Source organism: Cebidichthys violaceus, unplaced genomic scaffold, assembly GCF_023349555.1.
Source record: "Cebidichthys violaceus isolate CVI_PGR_0920_01 unplaced genomic scaffold, fCebVio1.0.p SCAF_5, whole genome shotgun sequence".
Taxonomy (NCBI): Eukaryota; Metazoa; Chordata; class Actinopteri; order Perciformes; family Stichaeidae; genus Cebidichthys; species Cebidichthys violaceus.
This window is the reverse complement of record NW_027176705.1, coordinates 11,308,581-11,325,533: the sequence shown is the minus strand read 5'-3', so window position 1 is coordinate 11,325,533 and position 16,953 is coordinate 11,308,581. Positions and strand designations below refer to the sequence as shown.

The 16,953-nt window shown below is 40.6% G+C and overlaps 1 protein-coding gene across 1 annotated transcript in view; it reads right to left on the bottom strand.

Moving 5' to 3' along the window:
- Positions 1-16,953, bottom strand: part of pde3b (phosphodiesterase 3B) — a 38,966-nt gene that overhangs the window by 2,758 nt on the left and 19,255 nt on the right. The window contains exons 2-13 of the mRNA XM_068730446.1: positions 8,681-8,731; positions 7,674-7,922; positions 7,031-7,182; positions 5,676-5,776; positions 5,333-5,564; positions 5,143-5,234; positions 4,206-4,351; positions 3,809-3,943; positions 3,297-3,408; positions 2,988-3,101; positions 1,771-1,970; positions 1-86 (exon numbers count right to left, since the gene is read on the bottom strand). The exon at positions 1-86 is cut by the window's left edge and continues 118 nt beyond it. Coding sequence (XP_068586547.1) covers positions 1-86; positions 1,771-1,970; positions 2,988-3,101; positions 3,297-3,408; positions 3,809-3,943; positions 4,206-4,351; positions 5,143-5,234; positions 5,333-5,564; positions 5,676-5,776; positions 7,031-7,182; positions 7,674-7,922; positions 8,681-8,731 — 1,670 coding nt within the window. The remainder of the gene's footprint in view (positions 87-1,770; positions 1,971-2,987; positions 3,102-3,296; positions 3,409-3,808; positions 3,944-4,205; positions 4,352-5,142; positions 5,235-5,332; positions 5,565-5,675; positions 5,777-7,030; positions 7,183-7,673; positions 7,923-8,680; positions 8,732-16,953) is intronic.

Sequence of the window (16,953 nt, the reverse complement as noted above, 5' to 3'; positions counted from 1 at the left end):
TTGAACTCGGGCCGGGACAGGTAGAGGCTCCAGGCAGACGCAGCGTGGTGGTTCTCCAGCACCGACCTGTCATTGTACAGCACCGCCTTCACCACACAGGAGGGAAAAGCCAAGTGGTGAGCAAGGGGAAAGACTGAACGCTAAGAAGACTCCTCCAATTTCCTCTAAAATGTCAGCAATAAATCTGCTTACATAATACGTCTGCATATGTGTTACACAATGTGATAAGGCTTAAAAATAGAAAGCACTCAGTAAATGAGATAAACAGGACTTGAGGGTATTTGGTTATGCAAGTAGAAATGTAATCGCCTCAAACGCAAATATAGCTGAGGTAAGAGACAGGCTAAAAGTAGTTATGAGGACATTAGATACCACATAGGATCACTAGCAATCAATAGGTTCAGGGTTCCCTCTCACTTCTTTTAACCCGCTTTCCTGAGACTTCTACAAAACCCAGACAGTGTGAGTGTTATCAGTGGTCATGTTGAGAAATTACAATATTTAAACAGGGGCATGCAGTTAACCTTTCCCCCCCTTGTTTAAATGACTATCCACAGTGAAGGGGCACAATGGGGATCAAATGGCTGTATGGAGTGGAGGTAATCTTATATATGATCTCCTCTTGAGATATAGTTTGCACTGTTTATCAAACTGTGTGTTAATCTCTGGACATCAAGTAATGATAAGTATTGTATTTGCGTAAATCGAGCCGAAACTTTGCACCATAAAAGGCTCCTATTAAATGATACTACGTATAGCTTGGCTTTGTGTTGTGTAATATGTAAGGAAAAGCCATCTAATGAAAATGTTGACTGGGAAGTTACATATTGTACAACTGTAAAACTGCAAACATAGGTTTTCTGTAGGATACTCATAATACATGAGAAGACAACACTATTTTGAATGAATTGTTCCTAGTTCCGCAAATACACCGTTAGGCAGTCAAGGTGATTAAGAGGTATGTAAAAACCAAGAATTATGACGATTACATTTTTTTTTTATAAAAATAGGATATGCAGGCAGTGCATTTTGTGTGGCTTAGTGCATGTATGGGTTGATCATTCATGACTATTTGTGTTGAGTGGCAGTTTTTTCTGTTCAGACAGACGTGCAGTATCCACCAGGAGCCACTCAGACAGACTTTGTCACTACTGCAGAGAGATAATTTTGTATTTGTACACAGGTCTTGTCCCAGGGATATTTGCCTTCCTGTTAGACGTCAAGTTGCAGACCTGTTGCAAGCAGTGTCCCTCACCGTGGAGTGGTGAACTTAGTAAAGTACAGACAAATGCTGATACTGCAGCAAATGCAGGATCCAAACTGTTTGTCATTTCATTAATATCCACTGACAATATTGTGTTTTGCTTTGTGAAGCTTGGACAACTGCAATAATAGTGCACATACACATGTATGCAATCTACGGGTGTAATAGAACAGTTTAAAGAAAGCACTGTGCTCCGGTGTTCACAAGGATAGCCAGCAAATTGGCCACCAACTTTGAGAAGTAAAAACGCATGTAGTTCAGCTTAGTATCAAGGTGGCCAGTTGAAAGAGGGGACTAAGGTGACAGCCTACGCCATCAGTTACCTTTGTATATACTTTTGTACATCTTTCAACACAACAGTTGTGGTTAAATGTCATTTTGCACAAACCCATATTTTGAACATCTGATCCTGTGTTTCTGTAAAAACAAGTGTGTTTATGTGTCCCAGTGAGCTTCATAAGTTTGTCAATTTATTCTACAAAACTTAAATAAATGCTGCAGGATACCTGAGATGCATTAGTGGCTACTAGAAAGGCATTTGTGCGACCGGGATGGTCATAATCGTGCATTGCAGCTGCTACATAGAGGGCCATGAGCTCCAGGGCAGGTATGTTCCAGGTCAGGCAGCCATAGCTGTCATCTGAAATCGAGGAGCTTTTGGAGGAGGCGTAGGATATCCTGCCTGGAGAGATCCCACTATCTGAATCTGGAACATGACAACAAACATGATGGATGTCAATGGATGTCGCAGTGATGAAAAATAAGGTGAAGGTTCTACACTGTCACTGAAATATTGTTGTGGCAAAAACAGGTTTAGCGTCAGTGTTAGACGTCAGCGTTTAAGCCCCAGGTCATTTTTAATGGAGCTAAACTATCATCAGCAGAGACGAGCCTGAGAATTTCTGCTTTTTTAAACTAATCTATCTTCAGATTAAAAGCCACATCCCACAAAAGAAGGAAATTCTAAAAGCCACATTCCAAATCAGTCAGATTTACTGTATTTCTAACATCAGAGGGTAGCCAAATAATATTTGGTCCAAAATCTCTTAATGAAGTAGTAGTGTACTCACTTCAAAACAGGCGCTATCAGCAGGAAAGGATGAAAAGTGTGAACACTTTAAAAAGACACCTTTTCTTTTTATTTAGTGACCTAATCAGACATTCCTTTGTAAGAATATTTTGGGAAATTTGCTCAACCCGAGACATCAAAACGATAGCACACCTGTATGTGTGCTGTACAGGTGACAACTAGAGACTTATCTGGTTTCGGGTCACATGTTATATTGTTCTGTTTAACTTTGCATTGAACTAATGTGCATTCTCCCACCAAATAATCTGACTTCTTCCACAATATGTTCAGTAGCATTGGTACGCCAAAATGTCTTTAACCAACAGTGTAGTTTTCATGCCAGCCGCATTTAAAGGTTTTAATACTCTGGTGTAGCCACTGGCAATTTTTTATTAATGATATCAGAGAAGTCCATTCAGGAAAGTTACTGTGTGCAGGCTCTTGTGCAAAAATGTGAGTAGAGACTGAATGATGAAAACCCTTCAGTCAACTCAAAATGTGCAACACTGGCTAACATCAGTTCAACACATCGAGAGATTACATAATGCAACCATGCATTTAGCCTGAGATGATTGTTGTGCAGCCATGTGTCCGGATTGTAACCTGTGCTCCACAAACGATCTAACAGCTATGTCTATGAGTATATGAGCCCACCTGTGTCACTTCCTGTCACATGCTCACTGTGAATCTGCTGGAACCCGGGGATTGGTCGAGTGGTCAGGTACCAGACAGCATGGAGCACATCAGTAGCATGGACCCTGTTATGATCTGTGAACCATAATAGTTTAAATTAGTCTATTGCACCATCAGCACTCACTTGAAATGTTAGATAATTTATAGATAACTAAAACTGCATCTTAGCCTGGCCACACAATAGCAACACCATGAACAACCTGGGCTTACATTAAAAAAACTAAGGTGAGTCTTTGAATTTCTTGAAACACTACACTGTGTAATACTCACAGGGAATGTCCCTGTAGCCACTTTCCAGAGCACAGAAGTATGTCATGAACTCCCTCACAGGGATCTTGAAAATTTCAAACAGACATGTATCCTGGAAAAGGGTGTATGTCACCTGGGGAAACACAAGCCAGCTTTACTGAAACACCAATCAGAACACAACCAGCTCCCTCAACGGTGTTCAGTGGAACATTAAAATACATTGAACATTAAAATTACTTTGTGCACACCATTATGCATGGACAAGAAGTTAATTATCTGTGAAGACATGTAATTTCCAGCAACAAAAAAAAAGGGACACCATTTGCACTTACTGACATCTAACTATTTATATGTTGCATGTTTACATTAAAGTCAGACTAAATGCTAAAAGTCCTGCCAGCAGGTCCAAAAGGCTGCAATGATAATTATATCCAGAACTGTTTGCTTTTCTTAACGGAGTAGACAGGCCGACAAATTAAAAGACAAACTGCTACAGCGACAGGAGATGACTGGTTTGTGCGTGTTGTACTAACATAGCTGAGTATCCTTCCGCTCTTCCCTCCTGTTCTGTCCACCAGGTCAAAGATCTGGAAGTTCCAGGTGTTCATCCTCTCCATGAGAGCCTCATGATCCTCCAGCATAGGATCTAGTCTGAACTCCTGCTCACCCTGGACACAATCAGAAAATATGGTAGAAATTCGCACAAGTATTGTTTCCACTGACACATAATTACAATGATTAAGCATATAGGGATTTAGTTTTTTTTTTTGCATGTTCAGAGCATTAAGCCCAGATAAAAGTAAGAGCTGTGAAATGCATTTATTGCTGATAGAATAGTGCAAACTACATGACAAATGGAGTAATTGTTTCTTCAGCTGTTTTGCAGTAAACAATCGTATTGTAACTCGGAGCCAAGCGCACCAAGCACACCTTTGATTCCTGAGTCTGCTGGTCTGTGCTGGAGGTCTTCTCCTTCTCCTCCCCTGCATCATCTGGCCTCCCGTCCCCAGACACGTCCACCTCCACGCTCTCCTCCCTGATAAGAGGCTCTCCTGGGAAGTCCAACCCTTCACCTGCTGCATCCACAGAGCACAGGAAGCCGTGAGTATATGGACACACACACACACACACACACACACACACACACACACACACACACACACTGACATGTAAACTTTTCTCTTTTTATCTTATTACGTTCAAGTGCATGAATTTTAAACTGACTTTAAATGAATACATTGCAGTCACAGAATGAAATTGGTTTTAGAATGTATTCTCTATATTGATTTGCCATATATAGAAGTATTTAAATGGCCTTTTGGTAAAGATAATGTCTCATTTTGAAAAATAACTTGCCCAAAACATGTCACTGTAGTAAACTAAATAAAAAATATATAAATTAAACCCTATACTAACTACCAGAAGGTAAAGCTGAATGGTCAATTGTGATTGTAGATAACCACTGAGAAAACAAAGTTTATTTTAAACATGTTAGTCTAGCTAATAAACTAAATGCTACAAAATTAAAATATACATTCTTTCATGTGTGCATCAACTTGCACAATGTTTGGGGTCCAGCAGAGGGCAGCGTTAAGCCCCTAAACTGCTTACAGATGTGTTTCTCTTTCATACTCATCACATTACAGTCATTTAGCAGACACTTTTATCCAAAGCGACTTACAATTCAGAAATCACACCGTAGGCACAGCTACGGGAGCAATTTTGGGGTTATGTGTCTTGCTCAAGGACACATTGACGTGCGATCCTCTGATTGAAGAACGGCCCTGATCTCCACTTACCCACAGCCACACCAATACACTAGTTAATGTGCATAAAATGTAATGAAATGTAATGTAATTGTATGTACCTGAGCGCCTGCGTTGAGCCTCACTGGTAAATGGTTGATATGATTCCCCTGTTTCACCGCTGGAACCTCCCTTGAGCATCTGACGACCACAACTAGAATGGACACGACAATCACAGACATGACCAATTGCAGTTATAACCACTAACATAAAATACACAGTGACATGCAGCTTCAGTACTGCAGGTCTCACCTGGTGCACAGAGGGAAGGGGGCGCTACGGAGGGCCTGCTGAAAATCAGGTGAGCTGAGGGTGTATCCCAAGGGCTTGTGCAGGTTCAGATTGACACTCGGCTTTGTCAGGAAGTCAGCCGTGTCTGGGAACTCCACGGGCGATCGAGTGACGAGGGACGACGAAGAACCTGTGCCTACTCCGAGAAGACTGTGGCTTGGTGAGGTGACTGGGCTCAGGCTGAGAGATGCGCCTGGAGATGACGAAGGGAGAACAGGAAAAAAGAGAGGCATGAGATTTAGTCAAAACATGAGCAATTAATCCACAAGTGATGTCTCTGACAAGTTTTGGGGTTAAGTCTCACCTGCTCTCCTGGACCCGGCATGGTAGGTGAGGGTAACAGAGGAAGACCTCTGCTTGGGAATGGTGAGTAGGTTTGGATTGGGCCCATTAGACAGGCCTGAGCTGGAGCACAAAACACACATATTCAACTCTGGCTTGAAAAAAGTAAAATCACCTTTGAATCCAAGCTTACTTTGAGCAAAGATAAAGAATAAGATATGTATTACTCAATGTCTCGCTGTCAGGTGTTTAGTTTTGATCATCTTAAACTCAAAGAAGCTCTTCGGTCAACAACATAGCTAGTCTCTACTACCATCCTGTGGAGAAATATACACACTACACCCTAGTGTCCACAGCAAGTTTATTGTTTGAGTGAATTGAACATTGTGTAATAGATTTGTTTACAGTCACTAAAGGAGCCTGACTTTCTCTCAACGCATGTGAACAGTAGGTACCATTATTGACTTAAACTCATTCCTTAATTGTGTAAAATGTTGATCTGTTTCTCACTCAAGACAAGAAACATCGCTATGACGCGTTAACAGCCTTTTGGTTTCTCTGTGAAATTGAAACTCACACAGGGTTAAAAGATACATTTTGGTGTTAGCAGAAACCCAATAAAAGAGAATACTTCAAAACAATTTCTCACAATTTCTTGTTCGTGGGTGACGGACTGCTATAAAACAAGCTCAGAGGCACAGTTTACAATTAAAATTGTACATGCATTTATGGGTTCTTTGTTTCTCAGCTGATGATAGCAGGGCCTGGTCTGTCCCATGAAGCAGGATTTGTGGGTCTGGCAGCTAACTTTGCACTTGTCAGTCTCACACAAACGCCTTCAAACCAAAACAAAGGCGGTGTTTCTTGTTCACGGTTCAAGAAATGAAAGTTACTTCCTCACCAATCAACTGTGATAAAAAGGGACTTACTGCAGTATGGACAATAGTGGCAACTATAACAGAGTGGCATGCTTTCTAAAGGTTAGAATGACTTTGCTTTTCGTGATAGTTTACTGTATGAAATATATGAAATAGAACCAATGTTCTGCTCCGGTAATAAAAGTAACACCTCAGCATAGGCATCTAATTGTCAAATCTGGCTTCTCTACTCAAAATCAAATGTGATCTACATTTATCACCTGGTCCTCAATGCAGATGTATAATACCCAGTGTATGGTTTCTATTTTTATAATGAAGATGAATTCTTGTTTATTTAGAACTCACTGAGACCTATTCATAACATCTTTTTCAGGCTGACCACGAACAAAAAATGACCCTTGATTTCACTGTGCACAGGTGCTGCTGATCCACCTGAGGAAGATCATAGCTGGAGTAAAGTCACGCAATTCTGAAGACAGTGTGTTGTTTTTGTTGGTACCTGGTCAAGTTGAGTTCAGGGTGGGGTCTCTTGCCAGTGTTGCGTTCCCAGCGTAAAGAGGCGGAGTCGAGAGGAGAGAGTGCTGAGCACGAGGATGAGGTGGAGCTCCGCCTGGGCTGAGGGGTGGGGAGGCTGTTTCTGCTGCTCAAACCCTGATGGGGAAAGGAAGTCTCCAGTATAGACAAATGTGTTGTTTTTTTACACAAACTGAAGATGCTGGTCATGTTACATAAACAACATGATGACATGATTTCTGAACTCAAGCCACATTCAGAAGGACAATAGCACAACGTCAAAAACCATAAAACCAGCATAGAGCTCCTGCAAAAAAATCAACAACAACATACAAGAACAGGGTCATATGGCCAATATGTTTAAACTGGCTACATTTTTGCCACAACGCAATGCAACGGTGTAATTCAGGTATCTACATTGTGGATGCTGTCGCTCTGATAACTTTTCACAGCTGTAAAATCCTTTCTCACAGTAGACACTGCTGTTTCTGAAGGAACTTTTAGTGTCTGAGCTCGTTCCTAAGTTCGGACACTAGGACTCTTTCACTACTTTTTTGACGGGAATAGCCTATTACTCATCTCTTTAAGCATCCATACTCGGTTGGTGCAGTGGTAGTGCTTTTACCCACCTTAATGGTTTTTCTGTCACTCCTCTCCACAGAGTCCTCCACCTCATCGCAGGGGTAGAAACCTGGGAAGGGGGTGAAGGGGTTGACCCTTGGGCGGCATGAGCCCGAAAATGTCCCCATGAGGCTTGAGATGCTGCGCAGGGCTGAGATGGTGGGCGGCGACAGAGAGGAATCCATCAGCAGGTCCGACACCAGGTTCCTGGCCTCGTTGATGACTGAAAGATCCACGCCGTTGCCGCTCACTGCACCCTGCCAAATGCACACACACACACATCACACAGATTAGGGAACAGGGCAGCAAATGCACCGTCAGAGAGGCAACTTCAGTCCAACACACTCAAAAGTAGTCTTATCCCAAATTTTGGCTCATGGCTTGTGTAGCCTCGTGCTGGAGTGCGCCATAATATTGACAACAGACAGCATGACAATCTACTGATTCATGCCACCAACTTAAATAGATGTTTGGGCTAGCCGTGTAGCGGTAGGAACAACAACAGTAATACAAATACACTGAATCTAAAGCTCATATGAAAAGTGTAGTGCTATTCTAATATCTAACGTGAAATCTCATAATTTGTGAGAGAGCTGTAACACAAGCAGGTGTAATCCCCGCGTTATTCAGGACACATTTAATGTGGGAAAGTATTCTGGCTGGCTTGGCTCGGCCTAACGGGAACAAATAATGATTTTTAGTCTGTGAGAGCTAAATTCTTTGTTGGATTACGCAAATAGTTCAAACAAGACAAAGAATGTATGAGTAAGATAAAAATGTGGCATGACAACAATTCCAAGGTCATTGTATGCCAGCTTTTGCACAATCTGTATTTTGCTGAGCCAAAGATGTCAGCAAAAGAACTGAGTGTACTAAAGGTGACTGATAGACAGCGTCTACTTGTGGTCTACTCAGAGACCACTCTCTCTGAACAGACCTGTATTATCTGTGTGTGATACTTTGATGAACCACACACAGGTACCTTTAAGTACAACTTTTTAAACACAGTACTGACCTGATACTGTGGTTTGTACCAGTGCTTCAGATCCCAGTCCCACAAGATCATCTGAAAGACACAAGAGAGACACGTAAACTGCATATTGTGTTTATTGTGCATAACAGAGAATATGAAACTTATTTACACACAGAGAGAGAGCACAGGCTTTGACCTCTCCTCCACTATTAGCACACTGTCCTTAGACTTTTCAGTGAGGGCACTGGCAGGTCAGCGCCAGAGCTTCTGTTAGTCTATTCTGCTCGTTATCCAAACACACAGTGTGGTAACAGTTTACATGAAGGATTTCCTGCACCACACGATGCACTTTCTACTACAGGTATGCTAATGCACAATGCCTTAGCCACGGCACACTGAGGCCTTTCACTGACAGCAAAAGAAGAAAAGCAAACCACTGAAACCACCACGGTGCGTCTACAATGGAGCTATGAGATCTTATCTGGCTCAAACTACGTCAGTTGGCAGCATTTCCACACTATCTGTTGGTAACCAAACAGGAGCTCTCACACATGCACGTTACAGCGGCGTACAGTCGAAGTTGCAGCAAGTTGTGTAACACTAAATTGCAGGGCCTGAAATAATCTAATCCTCTGGCTCAAGTATAGAAACAGAAATGATTAGTTATGATAGCCCTAACTGGGTTTGTTACACAGTCCAATTATACTTTTGCACATTCACTGATTTCCCTAATGTGTGCATTTCATTTTGTCAGCTATGCACATTCAAGTGAACGCACTGAATTCACTTTGGACAGCATAGCAATTGAAAACATAAAGTCTTCTGTTTGTGGTGAAGCTGTCGACAAGAGGACACAAATTGTATGTCTACTTTTGTGTTTTAATGGGAAGAACTATGGCGGTTTGCAATGTAAAATCCAGGCAGTAGACATTTCTTTTTAAGAGCAAGTGTGCAGTCTCACCCCACACCACAAGGGGGAGAGACACAAGCGATTAAGCCTCACAATTACCAACAACCTCAACCTTACATGTAAACACACACACTCACGTATCCTTTTTTTCATCATTAACATTAAAAATGTTATACACTGGATTAATCATTCGGTCACATTCATTCAGCAATGCCAAGAACTTCAATAAGATATTTAGTAAAACAAATTCACTTTATTTAAGGGATTTCATTTTTAGAGGTGAAATTTCAAATATATTCTATATATATCTATATATATAGATCTATATCTAGATCTATATATATATACATACATACATATACTAGTCTTCACAGCAAGGTTTTTTAGGAATATTTATCCTATATCCTATTCCTATCCTATACATGTTTCACTGTTCTGCATGTGACACATACGGTGCACGTAAGCTATAACTACGCTTAATAAACAGATCAGTGGCCCCATCCCATCTCCTCCAATCAGTAACTGTTTCATTGATCAAAGGGGGATGTTGGGTGTTTGTCATCAGCATCTGTACAATGCTTCCAAACATTTAATATGGCAAATAAGCACTGCCATGGCAACCTGACATAGAGGCCAGCAAACAATGCTCCGTACACCATGGCAACGGGATGGCGGGAGACGGCCGGAGGACAGAGTTGTTGGCCTTCTGCTTGTTTACGGAGAAGGGCTGAAATGGAGAGGGAGATGGGTAAATGCTCGAGGAGAGGATGCCATTAAATGGAGAGTTAAGGACAGAGAGCTATAGACGGAGATTACAAAAAGAAACGTAGACACAATTAAACACGATGTACGCTTGGGCCTTCATTTCAGTCAACCTAAAGAAGTTTAGTTCCATTTTCTACTGTCCCTCTCGATCACGCACGCAGTACACTGTGACACACTCAATATAGCGTAGTTTGTGTACAATCTGTCTGCACCGCACCTTTACAGTGTGCCTTTGCACATTCTGTGCACAATGCACACTAACATGAATGTCTTCTCCGCCTCACACACAGCACAGAAACAGGAAAAGCTGGCTGAATGGGGGCTCCACCACCGCCACCATTATCACCATCGCAGCGTGCACCAAGCAACGACGTATTTACAGTGAGGGCCTTTTGCAAGTGATGAGATTAAAATCTTTCAATGAACAGGAGATATTTTCTTTGGCGATGTTATGAAAACATGACATGAGGGCAGACGCAGAGACGGAGACACACAACAGTTGACACTTGAGACACCTGCACACATGCAGACACACGAAAGCTCTTTAAACATTTAGCTGCATTTGTGAAACAAACATTGTAGACATCCAGCACAACGAGGTACAAGCACTTCAAGCATTTCCATTTTGTACTACTTTTACTACCACTTTTCCACTCAACTAGCTCCATTTAAAAGGGATAAATTAATTTGTATAATATATCCCTTTTAAATGGAGCTAGTTTATTTGTATACAAATGAGTCATGAGACCATCTTATAAAACATAACGCATAACTACTCAACAGTATATAACATAGATAAAACTATTACAATAACAATAGTTATTTTTGTTCGTTTGTTTGTAGTCATTTTGCTCCAACATTTACTTAAGTCAAGTTCTGCTTGCAACATTAACTCATGCTATATTCCAAAACTGATATCTAAAATGAGTAATGTAAATAGTCAGATTTTGTGGAATTGATAATTATATATACATACATACATACATACATACATACATATATAATATCATAACTTCATATTTACACTGGGAATATGGGGACATACTTGCATCAACCTCAGACTGCTACTTTTTAAATCTTTCCTCTACCAATATATTTCACTACTATTTATTTGGGGCTGGCTTTTAAGCACACGTGCACAGAAAGAGCCTGTTAGACTCGTATAATTGCTCATATCTATTGTATCTGCCGTTCTGCGTAACTCTGTGCGTGCACACATACATGTGCATGAAGACTAGTTGTGGTGCAAGTAAAGAGGGGATATTAATGCACACCTGCATGAATATACAAAGCAAACAGGGAGAGACGCACTAGGGTCTCACCGATCCGGCTTTCTTAGTCCCGACAACGATACCTTAAAAATCTTTAAAAATGAACAGAAATTACATTTTTTAATTAACAGAGATTAGAATTCCAGTATAAAATGTATAGTATACAAACATGTCTGAATAGAATTTAATTGGCCCCATTGTCAACGATATCCATTCCAGCTGTTTTGAGTCCAACATCCGTATCGGTACACAGAGAAAACAGACAATAACACACACAATCAAATACACACTCAAACGCACAGAGAAAATATATACATCAAAATAACACTGCGCACACACACACACACACACACACACACACACACACACACACACACACACACACACACACACAGTTATTAACACAAGTCGTAAAGATTTCCGAACAGGAGTCAATAAACCTGCGCAAGCTAGTAGACGGCGAGTTGTTACACCTGCGTGTCATATTAGCTTGGCTCTGTGGTGTGAGAGGTGCTAGAACTGATAAAAACACGCTAATAAGAGTGTGGGGGACAGAGAAAAGGTATCAATGAGGCAGGCAGGCTTTTGTATGGACAGAAGCAGGGCACTGCTGACGTCAGTCTGCGGCGACGCACACACCGTCAGCAGCCCTCTGCACATGCACACGTCGCTAATGAGGACTGGTCTCTAGCCGTCAAGACACGCACGGGAAGAAAAGACGAGAGAGAGAGAGAGAGAGAGAGAGAGAGAGAGAGAGAGAGAGAGAGAGAGAGAGAGAGAGAGAGAGAGAGAGAGAGAGAGAGAGAGAGATATATAACCAGATGAGAGGACCGCAGAGCGTGTGTGTGTGTGTGTGTGTGTGTGTGTGTGTGTGTGTGTGTGTGTCCTGTTGGTCAGACATAGCTTGAACTGCCAGGATATATGGTACAGCACAGTGCCAAAGCTCTGGCAGGTAAACTGACGGTAGGCCAGCAGCAGAGGCGACTGAAGGAGATGCAGACAGGGATTAAAGAAACAGTCTCTGAACTTTTGACCCCGACTGACTAGCGACAACGATGTTTCCTACACAACAAGATTGACCCATATAAGAAAATACATTATAGGTTTATTATAAAATATACTAGAGATCTTCAAATTTGCCGTTGTGTTAAATATTAACGTAGCATAAAATTCAACAGCCTCTGTTAAACAGTTGAAAGCATTAAAGGTTGAACAAATAATTTCTATAAACTCTTCCTTCCTGGGTTGCACATTCCTGACTTATTGTTGCCAATAAAATTATCACTATAAATAAATATATAATCATGTTTGGTAACAATGAGATATATATATATATATATATATATATATATATATATATATATATATATATATATATATATATATATATATATATATATATATATATATATATATATATATATATTCTTCATAATCCCGTTAATCTTCCTCACAGATAATGATAAACACGAGCAAGTGCAACAGTGAATTTACATTAAGCCCATACAAAAGACGAGGAAGTTGGACAAAAAAAATGTTTAAACTTAAATTATATGGAAGTGGTTAAAGTGGTCTTTAAAGTAGAAATAAGGCTTTGACAAAGGTAAAATAATAATAACATTGTAACGAGGACAGGAAGCATGAACACTGGTAAATGGAGGGCATGTTGGCCCAAAATCTCAGTGTCCAACGTGCTAATTGTTGACATCAGTGGAGCTCAACCTCAACAACAAGCAACTGTAGCCTTGGTTTGCGGACATTAACCTTAATACAATTTTAAAAACATTTATAACCACTTTCTTGGCTTGAGCAAATGGGAAATAGAAAAAAAATTATTACAGAGTCTCAGTACAGACACCCATGAAGACTTTTCTGTTCATCCTTTGAGTCAATGCAAAAGCCATGTTGACACAGCTAGAATATATTTCTACATAGTTGTAATTTGTTGAATTTTTCAAGATCAAATTAAATTAAATTCATTTTAATCTTGAAGGTTGAAAACAACATAATACATTTAACTGAAGGGTTTGTAATATATTAATTTGTATTAATTAATATTATTTGTTCAAATCCTGCAGCCCTGTGGACAGATCTTTGGTAACTTTTGTTTCGCTAAATACAGCACTGAAATAAAAGTGGATAGCATAATAGCAACATTGTAATAGGTCATGCTGATATATTTTCAAATTAATATATCATTGCCACAATTGCTGTAACAAAACACCTTATTTTTACTCCTTTGTTCCACATTTTTTGGGGGTCAGTTGCTTTACAAAGTCACAATAAATGCAGAACGCAATCAGTCACTCTTTGCTGAATGGTTCAAAGAATATACTGAATCAGAGTTAGTTGGTAGATGACAAAAGTATGAAGTAACTAAGTGGTTGCCAGTGAAAGATTTGAAGAAATAAAGTACTTCCCTTTCAGTCTAACCAGCCAAACAATCTACAGGACCAAAGACTTGTAAAAATCGTTTTGCATCTGTGCTGCTTGGCTCGCCACCAGCCCACAGGTCAACAGAGCCAATGGGAAAACTCCTGGTACTCCAGATGGCCAGTCCGCCTATGGCTGTCACCAGTGTTGTCAGGGCAACCTAGCAGGACCATGGAAAATTCTTTGACGAGGGAAAGGAGCTTGTGCAAAATGTCATCCCTCTCTTTCACACTCATCTACCACTTCACTGGACTGGTGTTGTTCAGCGGCTGCCCTGCAAAAGCCAGCGTCCATTGGTGTCATTGGTAGAATGAAGCACTTAAGTATGACAAGAACTGTGTCTGGCATGAACAAAGGGACAGTTCAACACATTTATCCTCTTACCTGTAGAGCTATTTATCAATCTAAATTGTTTTGTTGTGAGTTGCCTAGCTTTGGGAATATTGGGAGGTGTCTGCCTTCTCTCGAATATAATGGGACCATATGATACTCTCTAGAAATCATGACTTTTTTTACTCAAGATAATCCACATACCTTGTTGAGAGCAGTTTCATGCAGTGACTATAGCTCTGGGAAGAAACTTTGAGCTTTGAGCTCCAAAGGCCGAGTCCCATTATATTCGAGCGAATACTCCCACCCCAAAAATCTATATTGATAAACAGCACTACAGGTAAGAGGAACAATATGTTTGTTTTTTTAATGTTAGGTTGAATTGTCCCCTTAATGGATACATGTCTCGTTTCTCTGGTTGTAAAACATAGCTTGGTGAAATTTAATGTCACAACAGACAGAAATGAACAGCAAAGAAGAGCTTCAACACACAAACAAAAAAATCCACTACTATTTCAATAGTTTTCATTATTATCACAATGCAGTTTCCATAACAAAATAACATTTAATTGGCTTTAATTAGAGTGAGAAGCCGCCTTTCAATTTTCAATTTCGTCTCTCAATCCTTGGGGGTGGAGCAACAGAAAGCACACCGCAAAGCACACAATATGTCCATTTCACCCCACAAAGTAGCATTCTTTAAAATGTTCACAGTGCAAAGCTTTACGGGTATTTATAGAAGCCAGACTGTGCTCAGTGTGGAGACACCCAGGCTAATGACGAGCATGAAATAGGCTTTGGAATAAACGTCACGTCACACTGTATTTAGGGTATTTCAGGGACTCATCTGCCTTGCTTGTCTAGACCCTCTGCTTTATATGTAAACAAACAACAGCGGCCAGCGAATCTTTTGGGCATGTCGCCACGGAGTTATCACCTAAAAATATACAGTGAATCAGAGGAAGATATATTCTGTGTGTTGCTATAAGAGAAGCTGATCTGAAGCATGATGTAGTACAGGTAACCAGGTAACGATCAGTGTCTGCATGGCATTAGGTTACTTGGCACCATGTTCCTGTGTGAATAAAGGGAACACAGCCACAGCACACAGGGGACGCTGGTGTAACCTAACAAAATGTTCTGGATCCAGGTATTGTTTTGTAAAGTTTAGATTTTAGAGGTTCCCATCTGAAAAGAGTGTTGAAACAAGAATAATTATGAGGAAAGATGAGCTTAACTTTCTTTTTATATATTTTGCTCAAGTTAGTGTCATTACTGATCTGCTTTTCAAGAAAATGGAGACAACTCATTCGTTTCCTTCTCACATCCCAGCACCTTGTCACAATATATGAGGACGGTATTCTTATCACCAATCTGTGAAATAAACAACTAATGCGAGATTGATATCTTGTAATACAGTAAGTTGTAAAAACTGTACATCGACAGGCCTTCATCCACAAAGTAGACACACCCACCTCGAGGTCATAAGCCTGATCTTTGTCACAACACAAGATACAGTGAAACAACTTTTCTAAACCTCCCTGGCCTTAGTCTCTCTCCAGACAGCCATGGTTGTTATTAATTATTTCCACTTTCCGTATTGAATTACAGATGCATTATCATATGAACTAGGAGAAAGTGAACACAACTTAAGTAGTCACAAGTTTGTACACACCTCTGTTTCGTGTGGGACATATTTAACTCACCCACTCAAGATATTACCAGTATGGGATAGTACATTCCAAGAAGTATTTTATGAACTGTTGGAATTTTAGTCAAGGACATTCTTTGTAAATGTTTTCTGTGCTGTGTAAATGTAGGTAGTAGTTTCTCAGTATTTTGTATTCAATTCTCAACGTGAGGTTATCCAATTTACCTATAAAAAAAAAGATAGCAGTTGCAGTCTGCTTCCTGGTTGTTTTGAATATGTCAGCCAGCTGTGTCCCCAGAAAAAAAGCAGATGGACCAGAACGAGGCTGACAGAAAAAGTGAGTGGAAGAATTGCAAGTGTGCACCACGAGCCGTTTAGGAAGTAGCAGGAAAAATGCTTTGTGCTCAACCAAGTTAGATAGCGCTCTTTTACAATATTGCCATTTTGTCAAGACCACAAGATTGGACCAGTCGAAGGGACATGGAAGTGACGTGGTTTCATCAGACATACAGTATGGTCCTCATGGTTGGTGTCCATCATGGTGGAGACCCATTAAGGATGAAGAAAAGGCACAGAGGCTGCAACCGCTGGACTGGATTGGATGAGTTGAGGAGGCTACAGAGAAAAACACTTGGAGGCTCAGGAAGGGAAGGCAAGACTAGACATTCCCTCAGGCCGCTCTGAGGCTGCAGGTGTGTCCTCGTTTCAAGAGAAAGCCTCAGGAGATATTAAAGGGTCCCAGCGGATCTTCCACATTGTCAGATTTACTGCATCTCTCATTTGACCTGGGATAACTTTAGCATCCACCAGAAAGAGATGCAAGAAGGACAAGAATAAAGATAGATGACTGGATTCGTAAGAGCTATATCAGTTGACCAAAGATTATTATATAATGGAGAAAATATCACTTGACATGGATTTGCATCTATGTGTATTTAAGACCTAACCGAGTGAG